Consider the following 19,890-nt stretch of genomic DNA (forward strand, 5'->3'; position numbering starts at 1 on the left):
GATCATCTCAAAGAGATCACACAAAGGGGCCGCCCATAGTCAGACCATTGTTTAAGCACGGTGCCCCTTGTTGTCTTAGGGCGGCATGGCCTCGCCGATGTATAAATAAATCAATACCCTCTCGACACACCACGGCATCGGTCACGGCTGCAGAGAGTCTGGCTGCCTCTCGTGTGATTATCTTCAGCTCAGAGACAGCTATATTCTTCTGGTACTGCATCAAAATGATGTCATCGGTGACATTCTCCTTTTTTTTTTTATCACATTTCCCCATGTGCATGCCGGGAAAGAGGACCCATCTCTGTCTTCAGAAGCGTCACTTTTACTCAATCGGCGAAGCAGCGAGAGCCTTAATTCCATTGAATTTTGCCAGGTGTTTTGACAGTCGTCCAATGCTCCCCGGAATCTCAGGGGCATATGTCTGAGAGGTAAACGCCATGGCAGAGAGGGTGGGAACGTATTTTGGTTAACGGATCTGGGTCGGAAGGACGGTTGAAAGAATCCCACCAAAGCCATGGTTGAGCGGTGTCAACCAGACCGAGAAACACCCCGTTAGAGGTCTGACCCAGACAAACGGATCAACAAAGCTGATGTTTTGTTGAGTCCGAATCTCCGGGACTGTCTAGTACCTAGCGCATGACCTGACAGGCTACCGTCAACTTTCATAAAGATTTCCTTGCCGGTGGTACTGGGTACGAACGTTAGTGGCACACTGATGTCTTACACGCCCTCTTGTTACAATATTCGGAACCCGGATTAGGTTTTTGACGACCCTGACCGAAGGGCATTACTGCGCAGGGATATTCTTGTTTTGCCTGCGATGGCACCGAGTGAATGACTGGGGGAAAGAGTGTGATAGAAACCGATAGACATGATGTATGCCAACTCCACACGAGAAAATCCTGTGGTGGGTGGGGGGTTTTTTTTTCCTTTTTTTTTTTTTGGAAATCATCACAGCAAACAAGAGGCGAGCCGCAACTCATTCAAAGCAACCTACACAGTTACAACCTAAGTGATTGTTCAAGGTGAGGTTGGAAGGGTGGGGTAGATTCAAACATCTCCGTCGTCCACATCTCTGCTCAGGAATCGTCCAATGAGATGCAGGCGATTTGAATGGCCCCCGGTATCAACAAGCGAAGCTCAACCGGCACACCCACCCCGCGCGGACCGCAAACTGGGGATAAACGACCCCCGTTGTATTCAATGGTTCATGCCACACGGTGTTTACAAAGGAGATGTTGGCGGAATGATTTCGTGCAGTTGAACCTAGATATGGCAGGCGTAGATAATGATCCAAGTCTAGCAAAAAATGATCAACCAAGCACAAGATCGACGATGCCTGGGCAATGGCTTATCTCTTATCAAGGACAAGTGGTTGAGCTGATGCGCCTCCAGACCACAGGATGTTACCCCTCGGAGAAGCACCATTCTCACCTTGCGTGAAGGTGACGGCATAGGCCGTTCTGGCCCGCAGGCCTGAGCCGCTCCGACCTCTGGGCCCATGTGTAGCATGAATTGAGACTTTCCTGTCTGTCCTTCCTTGTGGCAGTTCATATAATTGTATTGAGGGCTCATAGTTTTGGAGAAGCCGATCCTGTATGACTACGACTTGTACCTCGTGAAAACTTATCAAACCTTGCGACCCGAGAATCGATAGACAACATGGATACGACTGCTGACTTTAGTCCCTACCGCGCTGATGGCAAGCTCGTAGGTTGGCACTTCTCTAGGCTTCGGGTCCAAATATACTCATCACAGTCATTAGTACGGTTTCGTCTGTGTTGTAACCGGAGCCATTCAACCGGTTGGACAGGCCATCATTGAGGAATTGGCAGGTAGGAACCCTTTCCAGCACCTCCGAGATGGGTAGCGCTAAGACGCAGACAGCACATGGTGCCGCTTCCATATACGGTATGACGAAGCCCTGTCATCTTCTTGAGACAGAATGGCCAAGTAGTGAGGTCTAATGTTTTTCCAGCATGCGACAAAACGGCCAGCGATGAGACATTCAAGGCCCTAGTCACCAAGGTGTATCGGGAGCACCCCAACACTAAGATCATACCGTACCCCTTCAACATAGCTAAGGAAGAAGAGACCTTAGTACTCATTGACGAACTGCTTAACGCCTTTGGACGTCTCGATATATGGGTGTCGTCAGCCGGCCTGCTGGGGCCGCCGTCTATCAATGACACGACGCCAGCAGATCTGCAGCGGTGCTTCGAGGCGCACTCCATGGCCCCCTTCTTCGCGCTGAAGTACGCTCCTCCAGCTATGGCCAAGCTGACGGAGAAGCCATCGTACCCGAACGCCGCGCCCAAGAGCCAGAAATATGGCAGTATCATCGTCATCAGCAGCGTGGCGTCGACGTACGGCGGTTGCTGGGGGCCGTGCTACACGATGGCAGCACATGCCGCTCTCGGTGTTGTGAAGGCGGGTGTTGCGGTACTCAAGGGCACGGGGGTGAGGATCAACTGCATCTCGCCAGGTCAGATCGACGTTGGTCTAGATCTGAATGGGGTGAGAGCGGCCTGGCCAGCAGACGACAAGTTAGGATGCAGCTTGAGCTAACGAGTAGTCCAGATCGACATGAAGGGTATGAACTCTCAATTCCCCCCTGCAAGTCTGCAAGGCAAAGAGGTGAGCCATGTTTGAGAAGCGAATTGCAGTTCCGTCGATTGACACTTGTCATCAAAGCCGTCGGAGGCCAGCATTGGCCTTGAGCGACCCGGCAGTCCTCGAGAGGTAGCTCGAGTAGCCGGTTTCCTCGCTTCAGGATTCAGCTCATATATCACGGGAGCAAACATGGTCGTTGACGGTGGCTCTTCGTAAGTGACTCCCAGCTAGGCGCCCCTCGTGATGATGGTATTAGCTCATATAAACTGATTAGTGCCATGAATCCGCTTACGATACCCCTCGGCAAGGCGTAAAGTGTTAGCTGAGAAAGGACTGCGGGGTTATGGTTGCAGGACGCCGAGAAGGTGCGGGCAGGTCATACGGGGGGCGCCCAACCAATCCGGATTCGTTTCTTGAGGATGTAAGCAGCCCAAGTAGGCAGGAAGTTGTGATACCGAAACGGACATCTGCGATGGTTGGCGAAGGGAAATCATGGCATTGCGGGTTTAGGTTCCAATATTGATAGCAAGATATTGCCTGGAGGAGATGCAAACGGAAGTCGGAGACGGCCGGGCACAGCCATTGGCAAGATTGGCACACGAGGGCCCCATATATGGAACATTCCAGTGGCACTTTCAGAAGGTGTTCCCACCAGCGATCACCCACAGCACGCTAATAGCAGCACGCGTGGAACTACTATCAGCTCAGCAAAGCACAAACGCTGCATCTTGTATCTTCTAAATCCACAGCAGCCGTCCCCATCTCTATCAGGTCTTATCTCATTTCCAACCCTTTCACAAACTCTCTATTCCCTCTTCTTCCTTTCCACCGAGATTTTCACAATGACGTTCACTCCAGAGATGTTCGATATTGCAAATGAGTCTCAGACAGCCGACACGGCAAAGAAGTACGGACTGACACCTGCCGAGGTGCAAGAGCTGCACCAGGGAGCAACGGCAGCAAAGGCCACAGCTTATTGCCCGTACAGCAAATTCCGTGTGGGCGCAACACTGCTTTCGAAAGATGGCCGGTATACTGCCGGAGCCAACGTCGAGAATGCATCGTACCCCGTCGGTACATGTGCCGAGAGAGTAGCGTTCGGCAAGGCCATCACGGAAGGCATCCGGGGATTCAAGGCCGTCGCCGTGGCCACTGACATTGAGGCTCCATGCAGCCCGTGTGGCATGTGCCGACAGTTGTGAGTTCTTGCCCAGACTCCTCCCCCATTCCTGGCATACAGCCTGCCTCCCGCTGCATCAGCTGTATACGGCGTGGCCCACCTGTAGACTAACGACGTGCACCACCAGCATCCGCGAGTTTGTCGAATTGGACACGCCTATCATTATGTTCAACAAGGACAGCAAGTACGTCGTCATGAGACTCCAAGAGGTAAGACGCCACCAAGAGCGGATCATATTGGTTGGACCTTGATGCTGAACCCAAAAATTAGCTGCTCCCACTCTCATTTGGCCCGGAGCTCCTCCCTCCTCCAGATGTTCTAGAAAAGAACCTGGCTGGTAGTTCCTGAATAACCATACAGCTAGCCCTGCCTCAGATCTGTTCAATCAGCTGCTTCAATGGCGTATGTACATATGCTCGTTAGCGTGAACCACGTGTGGAATACAGATGTGGTTGCAACAGGCTATACATCAATGCTTCATATAGTACAATGAAACGAGTACCCAATGGCTGGCGCACACTTAATTCCGAGGTAATAAGAAGTAGGATGAGGTGAAGATTGTGTTGTGGTCACGAGGGTTTGGGACAAAATGCTTGGTTTGTATTGAAGAGACCAGATGCTTGGTCGAAAGACGCTGGCCCAGTATAGACGTCTGTTGTACTACTGCTACGTTGGCCCTCGGCAGGATAAACATGGTCTTTTCGAATTCCGACCGGCTCTTCGATATGTAAACAATATCCTCGTATAAATCTGTATTCGACTCCGCAGTAGTAATGAGGGATTGGATCGACAGGTTTCCAGGCTTGCGCTATGTATGCGCCAGTCCCAGGCTCGTCCGTCATCATCTCCAGAAAATCCACATGGCTAGATCTGTGAGTCTACTTGATGGAGACAGACGGCCCACCCATGTTTTATCCACCTTACAAGCGGCCGGGGTGGTTCATAAGCAATAAACGTTCGCTTTTGACTATCCAGTACCCTGGAAAGACTTACTGTGAATGCTGAAGACTCGAGCAGCGGTGCAGCCTACATCAGGCATTCCGAACAGATATGGGTTGAAGTAGAGATACGAGGGGCCAAGGCATGCGAGAAGTGCCTCTGCACCAGATCGCTCGCAGCCAAACTTGATGTTAAGGAGGGAGCCCTTTCAGTTTTCTCCGCTTGACCAGAGCGAGGTGGTTGGCATCCATCTCGGATGACACGAGGCCACACAAATGTATAACCGCGTTTTCGAGCAGTTCTCAAGCCAAGGGCACTGGCAAATACTGCCGACGCCTTCCATTCCCCAATCCGAAGCATAGCGAGGAACTCACTAATGTCACTTGAACGAGACATGACATGTACACGTATAATTCTTACATGCTGACCGTGCCTCGCCGTTTTGAACTGCTCAGCCAGTGTCCAACGATTAACTATAAAGTCATCACTGAACTCTACTTCACGATGTTACGTTGGATCGACTGCCAGGGACTGTGGTCGTCATGAACACCTTGACAACGACAGCCCTTACAGGCCGCCCTGCTTGTTGACGACCCTTCATAGCCTCTAGCCTCACAAGGAACCGTCGTTTCGGTATTTACATATTCGTGTCTTTTCAACAGAATCGCACAGTGGAAGCCCCTGAGTTGGGCCTACACGAGTGCAGTAAAGTAGACGTCAAACAAATGCTCTGTTGTAACTTTACCACTAGGGAATTTGGCTCATCTCCGCTGAGTAAAATATCCCAACTTTGTTTCCCCATGATGGGCCCCTCTGACCTCTGAGGGAGCTGCTGCATCTGTATAGGGACCCGGCCGGGCTCTGTCTATGTTTCACCATATTTGATGGCAACAGCACGCAACTAGGGCAACCCATTCCGACCACCTTGGTATACTCTTAGACAGTTAACTCGTCCTGCTATCATAAATATGGGGTTATACGGCACATATCAACAGTCTGAGCGGCCGGCTATTGATATCCTACGATATATTGCCGTTGGCCACTCTTGGGCGGCAATATTCCGTCCGGAGCGAAGTTTCTTCCACTGGCACAACGCTGGCTAGTTTTGGTACCCATACAATAAGATCTTTCCATGGCACCTGTGGAGAATGATTATGGGTATTGTAGACTGATGTCAATATCGGATCTGTGTACATGTATATCTTTATATCTCCTATTCCACCCCACTCGGCTTTATCCTGCAACGCTCTTTTTTCTCTCCCTGTTGACCATTATATTACCTGATTTCAGCTTGTCTCTACCATACTAGATAACAGTGATTCATTTGGAAGACATGGTGCGACCTTTAAACCTCAGTAGGCAGCAGTGTCTTCATTTACCCGCAGAAGTAGCAAGATGATGCTAACCCTCCACAGCAAGCACCTGTTTTTCACCGTGGCCAGAGTGACCGGTCAACATGATTTTAGTGTCATCCGGAGTGTAATGTGCTCTCTTCATCACGTAAGTTACATGAGGGAAGACTGTTGCAAAGAACAAACCATACTGGCGCCAGGTGCCAGACAGTTTCACCACCGCCATGTCTTCTTCATTGAAAAGACTGTCTGACGAAACCTTCTTATCTGAATTGTTTGTGGCATGGCTATCGGCCACTCCGTTGTCGAGGCCATGCTTGGCACCTACGGTGTCAGCGTTCCCGAGAGCGTTGATCGCGACAAGAGCGTCGCTATTAAGGTCACTAGTCCGCCCACCCACACCGTCATCGCTTTCACATACCTGTTAATTGTCGTTTATGCTCTAGCTCTGGGTGAGTTTCCAAACATTCGGTCCTTCTGGAGCGGCCGACAACCTTTTCGAAATGCTCCTGCGCCCTGGAAGACCAAGATGGGCGGGCGGCTTCCGTCTCGAAGCTGAGATCCAGGCGACCATCGACCGCAAGACGGGCGGCGTGGAGCAGGAGTACAGGCAGCGCAACGGCGCCCAGGTCAACTAGACTGCAGTGCAATTGTGTTCATCTACGAAGCTGTGGCAATATAAAAACAAAGGGATTGTGGCATGCAATGTGCTTGGACGGCCATTGTGCCCGAGTGTTCTAAATCGTCTGAAGACACCTGCACTAATACCAAATCCATACTGAGAAAAACAACGCACAAGGCGCTTCACAACTAGATGTACTCATCACCAAACCAGGCTCTTTTAGATATGATACTATACGGTAGTTGCTGACCAGGCAACATGCATGGACCGCCCTCGTCGTTGTTCGTAGCCACAACAGGCCAGACTCTGTTGACCTGGCTTGCAGTGCTCCCCAGTGTAAGTGCACGGCGGCGATTTCCCTGTCCCACGCCCCTGTAATATGAACACGCGTTAAACGACGTAGAAGCCACCCTCGTTTAGTTACATACTCTTCGTAGTTTCATTGCTAGGTTTCGTTCCCGCTTCCTTGCAACCCTAACGAACTGCCCAAAACGAAACGAAACGGAAAAGGGGGCCCCCGGGCCCAGGGGAGGGGAGGGGAAGAGGGAGAGGGGAGAAACGTTGGAAGAAAAAAAAAATTATTAAAAATTCAAGGAATGAAACTTTTGCCTTCCTCCACCAAGGACCATCCTGCACATAACACGACACACTGACCTGATGGAACCACAAAAATTGTTCGGCGACAGCCCCGAAAAAATTCGCAAATCCTCTTCCCTGCTCGAAATGGAAGCCGTTGACAGCAAATGATATCTGGATTGGACTTTCCTTTCGACAGATTTTTAACAATGCATCCTCTAGATGTGTTTGGTGAGCGATCGATGGACTTCATCTTTGTCTCTGTGTGCTGCTGATGGGCCTCGAGTTGGTGCCTTTGGCGGGGTAAAGCATCGTCCCGCAAGACTGCCCCCCCACCAAATTTTTTTGCAGCCTGAGCTAAACACACTGACAGCTTCATTTGTGTTGGGGGGGGCAGCAGGGCAGCCTGAGGATGAGACACGGGAGGTCACCTCACTAGAAAGCCGACCCCCTCCCACTTGGCGCTCGGACCACGTGAACTGTGATGCCTGGTCCCATATAGGCGACAAAAACAGCTCGTACTTTCGCCTTCGGGCATTTGGTCAATTTGAAACGATACAGAGAAGATTAGCATGGCCCCTGCACTAAGGATGACACGCTCAATCAAAGAGAAGCTACCAATTTTTTTGCGACTTTTTCTGATCTCATATAATTCGGACCTGGGGAATTTGATGCATATTTTTGTTGGATTGTAGAGGCAGTGGCTGGGGAACAAAACGCGACTGAAGAATGTCTGAGGTCGGGCTCGAACAGGAAACCTCGCCAAATCGGGAAGCCTAATAGTGTGGTGTGGGGGGTTCCGAACGCCGCCGCCCTGCCTTGGTATGTATGGAGGGGCAGGCAGCGATGGAGCAGAGAGATACAGAACATTGGACATCGGCCGACAACACAGAGCATTTTCCAACTGGTATGATCCCGCCCACGTGGCGCTTTCGCCTCAGCCCAACCTCCCTTCCTCCTCGCCCTCCATCCTTCTACCGGCAAACTGCTTTGGGCTGGCTCAACCAGGTCTCACGATAAGGGGACCGAAGCCCTGCCCAAAACTCACCCCCATGCTTCCTCAATGCAGGCGGGTTTAGCCTTCGAAGCTCTCGGCCACTTGTACGCCCTGGGTGGTGGAACGTCGGAGGACGAATTCTCCATCTCGGCTGGACATAACCTATTGCATTCACCCTGCCATTCCCGAGTATCCAGCTTCGTGCATGTTCACCCCCGCTTCATTCGTTGAGGCCATTCGGTGGTTCCGGCGAGGTTCGCGGGCTTACCCACGACGTAATCACACCCTCATCACACTCACAGACAGATTCACATCACACAGATTCAGGGACGGCGGAAGTATTTTAAAAGCAGATTCATCGTGACGTGGCCCCTAAGTACAGAGAGACTAGGAAACTGAAAGTCAAAAACTAGGACCCTTGCCAATGATTCTTTTTAGGTACCAGTCCGTCGCACCTTCGTGGTATTAAGGTGCCAAAAGACTCGTAAGTCCTTCGCATGCAAGCCAGTTTTCAATCCCACCCATGAGTCGGGGCGCGTCCAGCAAACAACCAAGGAAAGGTGAGCTGGCCACGCCCAGTGACTCGCCAGGTAGCCTTCCGCGATCTATCAACAAACAAGTCCTGATGAATCTCGAGTAAACACCCCCAACTATTGCCAGATCCGGTGCGTGATCGATCTTAGCAAACCAAGGGCTTGTTCCGTTCCAAAGAGAGAGAGAGAGAATGCGTGTCCGTGATAGCGTTACTTAAATGAGGTCGGCAACGTTCATGGGCATCTCCTCGATCTGGGTGCTGTAGAACTGCTCAATCTCTCTCATCATGCGGACATCCTCAGCGGTAACGAAGTTGATGGCAACACCCTTACGACCGAAACGACCACCACGACCGATGCGGTGGATGTAGTTCTCGCGGTTGGCGGGAAGGTCGTAGTTGATGACCAGGGAGACCTGCTGGACATCGATACCACGGGCCAGAAGGTCAGTGGCGATCAGGACACGGGAAGATCCGGAACGGAACTCCTTCATAATCAGATCACGCTGAGCCTGGTCCATGTCACCGTGCATGGCGGAGACGGTGAAGTCACGGGCAGTGAGCTTGTCGGTGAGCCAGTCGACCTTTCTGCGGGTGTTGCAGAAGATGACGGCCTGGGTGATGGTGACGGTCTCGTACAAGTCGGAAAGGGTGTCGAGCTTCCACTCCTCCTTCTCAACGGCAATGTAGAACTGCTTGATACCCTCAAGGGTAAGCTCGTCCTTCTTGACCAGGATGCGGACGGGGTCGCGCATGAACTTGGTGGTGACCTCAAGGACGTCCTGGGGCATGGTGGCGGAAAGGAGAACGACCTGGGTGCTCTGGGGGAGCAGCTGGAAGATGTCGTAGATCTGCTCGGTGAAACCACGCTGGAAAATCAAGTTAGCATACGAGTCGTCAGGCAAGGGCGACGGTGTCGACTTACCGAGAGCATCTCGTCGGCCTCGTCAAGGACGAACATCTTCATGCTGTCGGTCTTGAGGAAGCGGCGCTGGATCATGTCCTGGACACGGCCGGGGGTACCGACAACGACCTGGGGACCGTCTTGCAGGGCCTTCATGTCGTCGCGGACGCTGGTTCCACCAATGCAGGCATGGCACTCAATGTTCATGAAGTCACCGATGGCGACAACGACCTTCTGAATCTGCTGAGCAAGCTCACGGGTGGGGGCGAGGATGAGAGCCTGGCACGCCTTGACGTTGGTGTCGATCTTCTGGAGGACCGAGATGGAGAAAGTGGCAGTCTTGCCAGTACCGGACTGAGCCTGGGCAATGACATCGTGACCTAGGTGGAGGGTGAGCGAGAGTTATCGCCGTAGGCACGGAGTGTTTAACGTACCCTTGATAACGGGCATGATGGCACGCTGCTGGATGGCAGAGGGACGCTCGAAACCGTAGGCGTAAACACCTGGTAGGGCACCGTCAGCGACATGGTTCACAGTGAGGGCATTTCGACCCGAAAATTTTGGGCGCGAAAAAAAACCTACCACGGAGGAGCTCAGACTTCAGAGCCATGTCATCGAAGGAGTCGACGGTCTCATCGTAGTTAGACTCGATCTGGCCTGGAAGGAATAATAATGTCAGCGACTTGAGGCCTTTTGGAATGCGCCGGGCGGGGAGGGGAGGGGATGGCTGGTCGGTCTGTGGGAAACCCTCAAATCTGAAGAGAAGCCTCTCGAGATCCACCAACTATTCTCAAAATATTGTCGCATCACTTACCCTCAGGCACATCCTCGAGACCCTTGTCAGCCATGATTGCGGTTGGGTTTGTGGAAGAAATCTAGATCACAAGCACAGCTTGAGATCTAGAAATATCGTCGCGAAGGTGGGGTTGGTCGAGGGGCTGGAAAATTCGCAAACGTCTCGAAAGAAGCGTGTTGCGAAAAAGGTCGACGAATCGAAATCTAAGAATTAAAGTCTCAACTAGATCCGATACTCTTGGCGATGCGCAAGAGCAGAACTGAATCTAGGAAAAAGGTGCGTTTGGTTTGGTTGTTCGTGGGGTGGTGGTGCACGTTAGATTGTTCGGTGGGAGGTGAAGTTTTTATCACCAGCTGCAGGAATTCTTGACCACGTAAAAAATTTCCTGGCGGCGGGCGGCCCCTCGATTTATGCGGTAAGCGAGGTGGCGCTAAACGGAAGTGGTAGGATGGTGATTAGGGCACGCCCACCGTAGTGAATGAGCAGCCACTAATGCAGCAGAATCAGCGCTGGTAAGCCCCGGAGATAGTAGGCACAGCAAGGCACAGCGGCCGCACTTGCCTCTAATTGTTTCGCCCCTGCGCCCAAACCTGGCACGGCAGGATGCCTGCAAGAATTTCATCTAGACATCTTCATGCATTAATTGAGTCGCAGACCAAGTTTAACGAAGCATGTGCCCGCCACTCGTACCACCTGTGCCTGCGATACTAGCTCAGTGACATGATTTCTTGTGCAGGTTTTCTTAGTCTCTCTCCCTCTTCTTTGTTTTCGACTTTCATTTTTTCTGCCTTTCTGCATGCGTTGTTTTCCCAACGTTTCGCGCCGCAGACTTACTTGCAAGAGCAGTAGCAGGCACATGTCATTGTGCCGTCAATAACCTACATGGCGAACGATACCCTCGTGCCACCTCATGGCACTCTATCCAATCGCAGGATTGATTGCCATGCTGACAACACCAACACCGACAACTATGACTCAAAGTCCCTTGAAGATGCAGTCATTTCAACTGAGTCAATCCCTACTCATCCTTTGGGAGTGAAACCGCTGGGTAATCAGTATCTCTCGGACCGTCCGAACGCTCGGAAACACACCGGAGTTTTCAAAATTTTGCCCGACGAGGCACTGCTGGTCCTCCTGGAGTACCTCGACCAGGAGCGTCTGAGAACCCTCGGTTATACTTGCAAGTTCCTTTTTGCATTTTGCCAGTCTGATGATCTATGGAAGACGTTATTTCTAGAGTAAGTTGGGAAGTCAGCTCAACCCATTGCACAGGGGTGTTCATCAGCTAGTGCTACGAACTACACACCAAACTTTGTTGAAGGCCCTTGGTTCACAAGCTGCCCATTCCGGTATCTAGCTTGGGTCGCACTGCGACTCTGCATTTAGGTCGACTCATGGGCAATCCTGTGGCGGCATCATCGCCCATTCTGTCTTGGCTTGTAAGTGGGATTCGACAGCTAACAAGCTTACAGGTCTCATAGCTCGGGCAGGTTCGACGGAAAATGGCAGGGCACATGGAGAGCTACTCAGCTTGCGCTTTGTCCTGAGCAGCAGTTGAGAATTGACTGCAGCAATGTCTTCTCCGACGTCCTGCATAGACCATTTGTCTGCAGCCATATCGATCTGAAGCAGTTCACGTCAAGGATACCAAAGAGCAACCTTATCCGGCGCATGGAGACTCTCACCTACGATGAGTTTTCGCAAAAGTGGACAGAGGTCCCCTTCATCCTAACCAACTATATTCAGTCGTGGCCTGTTTGTCATGAATGGAACATGAATGTTATGTTGCAGCGCTACAGAAGCATCGAATTTCGTGCCGAGGCCGTCGACTGGCCCTTTTCGACCTATCACGAGTACATGGAGGACAACAACGATGAAAGTCCCCTGTACCTTTTCGACAAGAAGTTCGCCGAAAAGATGGATATTAAAGTCGGACGCGAGGAGGGGGCAGCCTACTGGAAGCCAGAATGCTTCGGGCCGGATATGTTCGAACTCTTGGGCAATGAACGGCCAGCCCACCGTTGGCTCATCATCGGGCCAGAGAGAAGTGGATCGACCTTTCACAAGGACCCCAACGGCACAAGCGCATGGAATGCCGTGATTCAGGGCACCAAGTACTGGATCATGTTTCCGCCTACCACATCAGTTCCGGGAGTCTATGTGTCGAAAGACAGCAGCGAGGTGACGAGCCCCCTGAGTATCGCGGAGTGGCTTCTTGAGTTCCACGCGGAAGCGCGGGCATTGCCTGACTGTATCGAGGGCATTTGCAAAGAAGGGGAAATTCTACACGTGCCAAGTGGCTGGTGGCATCTTGTGGTCAACCTGGAGAACGGAATTGCCCTGACGCAAAACTTTGTTCCCAGGTCATCCTCGCTGCATCAACTCTCAGAAGTAATATCTTTCCTCAGGGACAAGCCGGATCAAGTTACAGGTTTTAAGCAAGAGGTTGCGGACCCATACGCGTTATTTGTTGAGCGGCTGCGGCAGGATCATCCTGATCTGTTAGAACAAGCACTTCAGGTTCTGGAGCAGAAGGCTGGCCAGAAGAAGAGGAAGTGGGAAGAAGCGGTGGGCGGAGGCGATGCAAAAACAACCGGGGGAGGCTTCAGTTTCGGGTTTGGGGATGACCTGGATGATGACGAAGTGCCATGAATTACATTAGACGGTGTACCGGTGTCTTGGAGCCTGGAGATGCGTATTACACTTGAATTTAAATAGCGAATGGCTTTCTTTAGTACACCATTCGGTGTTTCTCGTACAAACGCACAACCTGGAACCTCCGTAATGAACTACGACAGTGTCCAAAACCAGGAAAAGCAAGTTTTGAGGCTGCGTCAACAGAGCCAAGACTGAAGAAGAGCTCAGTCAAGTATTGGTTGGAAATCATTCCTCAATTCCGCTTATACAGCTAACTGTGAACGATGGGTGGCTCGCGAGGCTGTTGGGCATGAGATGAAGGGTGCACGGCGACTGGACAGGATTGGCCTCCCTTCTGGCAGTTTTTGTGTGAAGAATACCAGCTATTGACAACAGCCCGCCTTTCGAAGCCTCTCGTCCAGTGGTTCGAGGAGGCGTTTGTGTAATCGCTTGATGTGGTCCGTTTGCTGGTTCTGTCGGGAGCGAATCAGACGGGTTCATCCAAAGGCCCCTAAAGCCCGCCATCCCATGCATTTTGCTTCGGCTGTTTCTTTACAGCTGGTATCCACCTGCATGTTACTCGGTAAGCTGTCGTACTTATTTTGCAATGTCTGAGGGAGGCGAGGACCTGAGCCAGCTCAGCCCAAATCCAACTAAACGTAACTATTAATGAGGTGGTGGTGAGTCTAAGGGGGGGCCACTTAGTGGGTGCCTCGAGCGACCCCACGCTCAAACGCTGATCGCTTACTGGATGCAAGGTTGGACCCCCCCGCCCTTTGGATTGGGATTGGATACCTGGAGGCACCTCCTGGATACGTACCCGACACATCTGGTTCCAGTGACACCGGGTCCCCAGTACCCCGACCCCCGGGAACTGATGGCGGCCTACTGGCGGTGCATCATCCCTTCCACACCTCCAACTTGGCCTGCACAGCTGCCCGCCTCTGGTGCTAGCAGTGCAGCAAGCACGCACGCACCACAAGCACCGCAACTCACCTTACCTCCCGCCCTTAGGTAGCCCCGTCCCATTCCTGGTCCCAGTCATCAGCCGAAGGGGGAAGACGTGGGCTTGGTCGCGTTCCCTCCACCATCCAAACCGTCATCTCCCGCCTACTCGTGTCTTGCTCCTTGCCTTTCAACGGCTGGCAACAAAGCAAAGCTCGCGACCAAGCAATCACAAACACACAAGGTGGTCACTTTTCCTGCTTTGTGCTGGGAACCATCCGTCACCTTGTCCAACAAGAAGCTCGAGACAATCCCCCCTCCGCCCCCCCTGGCTCCGAAACCATGTGACGGAACCATCGAGTCCCGCCCATCAACCTCGCTCCCATCGCCGTTTCGCTCGCTTTCCGTCGATTACTCCCTGAATCATACAGCAAGCTCTAGCGCAACCTACCACTAGTAATCACGACGTTGGTTTACGAAACTCTTCTTCCTTCGACTTCATCCGTTCCGGCGATCCACGAAGGCTGACATCCGACGTCAACCCCAACTCAGCCCTGCCTGCCACTGCCTTCCCGCCGCCTGCCTTACGTAGTAGATGCTCCACTCCAAGACCGAATACAATCCATAGACACGCCGCCTCGCTCTCGGCTTCAAACATTACATACGCATACAATACATATTCTTAGCGCATCTCTGTTCTTTGGTTCAGCTCTTGAAGGGCCGCGCCTCGGTCCTAAACCGCGCAAACATGGTGTCCGACGAGCACTTCGAGATCTGCCTCCCTATCCTCCAGGATGCTACACTCGAGGACGAAGACAAGACAGACAAGCTGGAGGATCTCCTACGAAACCAGACGACTTTGACCGGCTCCTCACTAGATAATGCAATACTCGATGTATTATGGCGATATCGTGATGGAGTCGGAAACGCAGCCTCGCCCCCTCCCATCCGCCAAACCATCCTGCGACGGCCATCGCCTGCCTCGTGGCGCGGCAATGCCACTCCCCTCTCCGGCTCTCCGCGCCTGGGAGTCAGCCCACTAGCTCCTCCGGGCTTCGTCCCATCCTTCACAAGATCCAAATCTTCGGCCGCTTCTCCTTTCTCATCGCCGCGGCCTTCGCCGAGACTCGCCTTCGCAACGCCCGCCATACCGCACAGCCCGAACCTGAACGCATACGAGTTCGCTAATGACAAGTCCCCTTCTCATGAAACCTTTGGCGACTACCAAACCGAGAACGTAGAGTGGCTCGTGGCCGATGATGCTATCAGCGTCACCTCATCCATCGGGATCTCCAGCGGTCTGAACGCTGCCGCTCCTGAGTTCTCGTCCATGTCGTCGCAACAAGCCGACATGTCCCCATACGATATGCTCCGCTCGATACTAGGTCAGACACGGACCGATGAGGAGATCGAAGCCGCACTTGCACTCCACGGTTATGATTTAAGTGCCACGATCGTGTCCATCATGGAAAGTCAAGCGCAAGAGAACGGTTTTGGCAGTCCGCAGCCTGAGGAAACCAAGGCCTCCCTCATTGGCAAGGCCTTAGCTGCGGAAGGACGTCCTACTACGCCCGCCGGGCAGAGATCGGGTGTCATCTGCAAGTTTTACATGTCCACTGGACAATGCCTCAGGGCAGATTGTAGATTCAGCCACGACCTGAGTAATCATCTGTGCAAGTGAGTGCAAACAACCTATTCTTCTCCGAGCGAGGCAGTGGCTAACACGGCGGACCAAAGATACTGGGTAATGGGTAACTGCTTGGCAGGTGACACGTGCATATTCTCCCATGATCCAGCCCATTTGATGAACAAACTGGCCTTGGATGGTGCGAGCACTCCGCCGACAAAGCAGGCTAATTTGGCCGATCTGAACTTATTTCCAGCACTCCCACAGGGCACACCTGATCACCTCGGCGGATACAGTGGAAGCCAAAGCGTTTTGGTCGGGGTCACACCACCGCCCGGCCTGAAGCCTTTTTACTCCGGAGAAAGTCCTCGGTCAAGATCTCGTCCTGGTAGCCGACACCAGCAAGCACGGGAACCTGTCGCCCCGTCGCTAGACGATGCAGACGCGTTTCCTACATTAGGCTCTGCTGCTGCCAAGCAGGGTAAGAAGCATCATGGAAAACGCGGTGGACACGGCCACAGCCACAAAGAGAACTTTGCGCCAAATTCACTTGCCGAGATTGTTAAGATGTCGCCATCCCCTGGCCCAGCCTTGCTCCGCCAAGACATCAAGAAGATTGGACGGAATGGGAGCTCAACGAATGTTCGGAACGGAGAGAACAGTGCGGCTGCACAAGCAATCCCAAACCCGAAACACATCCCATGGCTGGAAACTGGCGAAAGAGCCAACAAAGCGTACCTCAAATCTCGGCAGGAAGCTATCAAGCACGGTGGTCTCAGGAACAAGTTTCTCCAGAGGTAAGGAGGCTCAACCCGGGAGGTTTTCATCTCATGTCAAGCTAACCAATCCATCAGCGCTGCGCAAGCCTGGAACCGCAACGATGCGAGGGCTGCCAAGGCTTTAAGTTTACGAGGCCAAAGTGAGAACGATTTAATGCGAAAAGCGCATCGAGAGGCAGCTCGCGAGCTCTACGAAGAGCGTAATAAAGGCACCGCGAACAGCCTTGAGATCTACGTTGATCTGCACGGACTTCACCCGGAGGAGGCTGTGGAGTACTTGGAGCGGGTGCTGATGGAGAACGTCAAGGAGAGCAGGCCGATTTACGCCATCACCGGCACTGGTCACCACAGTAAGAATGGCAAGGACAAGGTCGGCAAGGCGATTCGCAACTTTCTGAACGAGTGGAGATACGCGTACCGCGAATTCTCTGTGCCAGGAGACCGCAACAACATGGGCGGCATACTAGGTATCGATTCTCGAAGTTACGACAAGTCTTTGGCTCGCGAGGGGACTTCGAGCGCAGATGACAGCAAAGAGGAGATTGATATCCTGAGTCAAGGTGTGGAGATTGGAGATGGCAAGGTCAGGCTCCTTGTGAGGGATCCCCCGAAAGGACCCAGCGGGAGACGATGACGACAGGCTAGAACGAAATAAAAACCAGCAAAGTAGAAAGAAACCCAAGTAGAAATTGTCAACAAGACGCTCCCGTGAGCGAGCTCTTTTACGCTTTTCGAATTCAGGGTGGTCAACTTGGGGGTGTATCATGGCTCTGCAGAACAGCAATTGAGGGGGAGCTGGAATAGCGTTTGCCTTAGTCTGTTGATGCGTGTGATCCTAGGCCTCATGCAGGGAAGAAGCATCCAAAGCTTCCAGCTTGTGTGGAGCCCCCACAAGGACTGGACACTGACTGCACCGGACCTTGGGCGGACTTAGGCCGGGCGTCGGTCGTTCGGCAGGCAAGCCGACCCGGGCGGGGATGCACAGCTGCCATTTTGGGGCGTGCGGGCATACGTCGAACCCCCTGTATGCCAAGCGATTGAAACCGTCCGCAGTAACGTGAGACACCCTCATTGCGCGGTTTTCCATGAAACGGACTCTTCAGCCCATCTTCCCAGCATCACTAGAAAAGCCTCGGTCGGGTTTTCTTTTTCCAGTTCATGTGTGCGTGTTTCTAAACCTTCTGTCCGTATTCCAAAGTTGCCCCCAATGAACAGACTGGCCTAGAGGACCCGGCCCGTTTTTCCAACGAGCCGCACTGACGGGGGCCTGGCGATCTAGTGTATAATGGGAACTTTGGGTTAATTGCCTACTGGCTGGTGCCTTGCCCAGCTGCATTGTGGCTTAGCTTACCTCATCCCGGTGGATGTGTGAAGTCAGCTCCTTTGAAGTTGCGACGCACTCTCCTCCCTCGACATAGCGACCTACATATACCTCGTTCTTCCAATTTTAGCCTGCAGTCCGAGATGGACTAGATGAATTCTGAATAGATTGCTTTCAGTTTCCAAATCGAATCGCTTTCCCGCCCTACAGCGACTCCACCTCGACTGATCGACCGGCCCCGCGAAAAGCTGTTGCATCCGGAGCCGCCGGGCCCTGAAGCAAACACGCCCGCCCACGATGCCGGCCGATTACGAGTCCGCAGCGCGTGCGCTCTCCCTCTCGCCGCACCCTCCGTCCTCCCCGTTCAGTAACCAACCCGACAACCGCCCGCCATGGATCCGCGGCCTCGGGAGCGACTCTTCTGCCAGGCCCTCCGCCCGTCGTCTATCCTCCGCCCGCTTCGGCCGCGGCTCCTCTTCGACGAAAAGAACGACAGTCCTCTCTGGCCTAAACCGTGCCGTGCGCTCCGCGTACCAGGCCGGAAATCGCATCTGGGGCATGTACCTTGCCCTCAGCCCCATCCAGCGCATCGCCGTCGCCGTCGTGCTGCTCGCCATCAACGTCTTGGGACTGTTGGGCATCATCTACTCCGAAGCAATCTTCAAGTGGCTGGCCCCGGTCTCCAAGAAGTGGCGCGCGCTCCCAGGAGGGTGGATGATAATCTGGGCATTCACATTCATGACGGCCTTCCCGCCCATGATTGGGTACAGCACCGCCATCACGGTGTCGGGGTTCGTCTTCGGGTTCCCGCTCGGGTATCCCATTGTTGCGACGGCTACGGTCGCGGGCAGTTTGACGGCGTTTTATACGAGTAGGGGCATCTTCAGCGGCTACGTGCACCGGCTGGTCGGGCAGGATCATCGGTTCATTGCGCTGGGACAGGTGCTGAGAAAGGACGGGCTGGGCATGCTGACGGCGGTGCGCTTCTGTCCGCTGCCGTATAGCTTGTCGAACGGCTTTCTCTCTACCATCCCCTCCATCAAGCCATTGACGTTCGCCGCTTCGACGGCTCTTGCCAGGTAAGCCCAGTCCCGGCTCCCACCCCTTTCTCTTCCAACGACCCAAAACAGTCGGATTGCTAACATGGGTAACCCCAGCCCCAAGCTGCTCGTCCATGTCTTCATCGGCAGCCGTCTCGCCCTCATCGCTGAAAAGGGTGACGAGATGACGGCCGGTGGCAAGGCCGTCAACTACATCTCCATGGTCTTCGGTGGCGTCGTTGGCCTCGCAGTTGGCTGGCTCATCTACCAGCGCACCATGGCTCGCGCCGCCGAGCTGGCCCTCGAGCAGGCGGAGGCCGAGAGCGGGCTCGTCCCGGGCCAAAACAACGCGCCCGATTACTCGGACATCGAGGCCGGCCTCGTCGACCCGGAGGATGTGGCGGCGCTCATGGACGATGACGACATCTCGATGTGGGCACGTGAGACCGACGAGGACGGTGTCTACCGTGATGATGTTGATGATGATGAGAACGACGACAATGGTACGAGATCAAATCAAGAGGGAGCCAGGGAACCGTTTAATGATGACCACGACGGGAAAGGCAATGGGTTCAGGGATACAGACTAGGCGTTTGCGAGCTTTGATTTCTCGGGAAGTGGATGTAGACCTAGAGTTGATGGTACGCTAGAGTTGTGTCTAGACGCCAGGCGTTACTGAACCCTCCTCGAACCACAGCAAAACAACAAAAGATCGTGCCACTTAACAATATGCTTCGTGCAAAAGACATGTGCAAACTCGTGGAATCAATGTCTCATTTCTGGTCTTGTGGTATCATACGGACGAGTTCTGTCTGCTTATCCCTCCTGCGTCCAATCGTTCCGATTCCCCCGGCTTCGTCAATCTGTACATAACTCGTGCTATACCACTGAGGCTTGACTGATGAACAAGAAGTCCAAAAGAGAGAGAGAAAGATAAATGAAGAGTTCATCCCAACGCCTTCGCTATAAAAATAAAATAAAAGACGGACGCCTTCCTTCCCAAACCCCGAAATAAGCAAAATGAAGTGAA

General features: G+C 53.1%; 7 protein-coding genes across 7 annotated transcripts; 6 read left to right on the forward strand and 1 right to left on the reverse strand.

The window, feature by feature from the left end:
• Positions 1–1,662: 1,662 nt before the first annotated feature.
• Positions 1,663–2,927, forward strand: EsH8_I_001066 (SDR family NAD(P)-dependent oxidoreductase; the record flags this gene model as incomplete). Its single annotated transcript, XM_083268479.1, has 7 exons — positions 1,663–1,710; positions 1,766–1,835; positions 1,888–1,911; positions 1,979–2,517; positions 2,581–2,637; positions 2,695–2,825; positions 2,888–2,927. 7 exons carry the CDS (start codon positions 1,663–1,665, stop codon positions 2,925–2,927), a joined length of 909 nt encoding a protein of 302 aa, XP_083118917.1.
• A 528-nt stretch (positions 2,928–3,455) lies between these two features.
• EsH8_I_001067 (cytidine deaminase) lies at positions 3,456–4,141 on the forward strand (the record flags this gene model as incomplete). Its single annotated transcript, XM_083268480.1, has 3 exons — positions 3,456–3,811; positions 3,921–4,002; positions 4,064–4,141. The coding sequence occupies 3 exons, from the start codon at positions 3,456–3,458 to the stop codon at positions 4,139–4,141; spliced, it is 516 nt and encodes a 171-aa protein (XP_083118918.1).
• Positions 4,142–6,367: 2,226 nt separating this feature from the next.
• EsH8_I_001068 (uncharacterized protein) lies at positions 6,368–6,722 on the forward strand (the record flags this gene model as incomplete). Its single annotated transcript, XM_083268481.1, has 2 exons — positions 6,368–6,463; positions 6,531–6,722. The coding sequence occupies 2 exons, from the start codon at positions 6,368–6,370 to the stop codon at positions 6,720–6,722; spliced, it is 288 nt and encodes a 95-aa protein (XP_083118919.1).
• A 2,304-nt stretch (positions 6,723–9,026) lies between these two features.
• On the reverse strand, positions 9,027–10,563 carry EsH8_I_001069 (P-loop containing nucleoside triphosphate hydrolase protein; the record flags this gene model as incomplete). Its single annotated transcript, XM_083268482.1, has 5 exons — positions 9,027–9,680; positions 9,737–10,095; positions 10,150–10,218; positions 10,298–10,372; positions 10,530–10,563. The coding sequence occupies 5 exons, from the start codon at positions 10,561–10,563 to the stop codon at positions 9,027–9,029; spliced, it is 1,191 nt and encodes a 396-aa protein (XP_083118920.1).
• Positions 10,564–11,393: 830 nt separating this feature from the next.
• On the forward strand, positions 11,394–13,163 carry EsH8_I_001070 ([Histone H3]-lysine-36 demethylase; the record flags this gene model as incomplete). The annotated part of the gene is made up of 2 exons (XM_083268483.1): positions 11,394–11,749; positions 11,984–13,163. The coding sequence occupies 2 exons, from the start codon at positions 11,394–11,396 to the stop codon at positions 13,161–13,163; spliced, it is 1,536 nt and encodes a 511-aa protein (XP_083118921.1).
• A 1,678-nt stretch (positions 13,164–14,841) lies between these two features.
• Positions 14,842–17,133, forward strand: EsH8_I_001071 (uncharacterized protein; the record flags this gene model as incomplete). The annotated part of the gene is made up of 3 exons (XM_083268484.1): positions 14,842–15,770; positions 15,831–16,517; positions 16,575–17,133. 3 exons carry the CDS (start codon positions 14,842–14,844, stop codon positions 17,131–17,133), a joined length of 2,175 nt encoding a protein of 724 aa, XP_083118922.1.
• Positions 17,134–18,117: 984 nt separating this feature from the next.
• On the forward strand, positions 18,118–19,449 carry EsH8_I_001072 (TVP38/TMEM64 family protein; the record flags this gene model as incomplete). The annotated part of the gene is made up of 2 exons (XM_083268485.1): positions 18,118–18,899; positions 18,978–19,449. The coding sequence occupies 2 exons, from the start codon at positions 18,118–18,120 to the stop codon at positions 19,447–19,449; spliced, it is 1,254 nt and encodes a 417-aa protein (XP_083118923.1).
• Positions 19,450–19,890: the final 441 nt, after the last annotated feature.

The sequence above is a fragment of the Colletotrichum jinshuiense genome, chromosome 1 (genome assembly GCF_051148585.1).
Source record: "Colletotrichum jinshuiense chromosome 1, complete sequence".
NCBI lineage: Eukaryota > Fungi > Ascomycota > Sordariomycetes > Glomerellales > Glomerellaceae > Colletotrichum > Colletotrichum jinshuiense.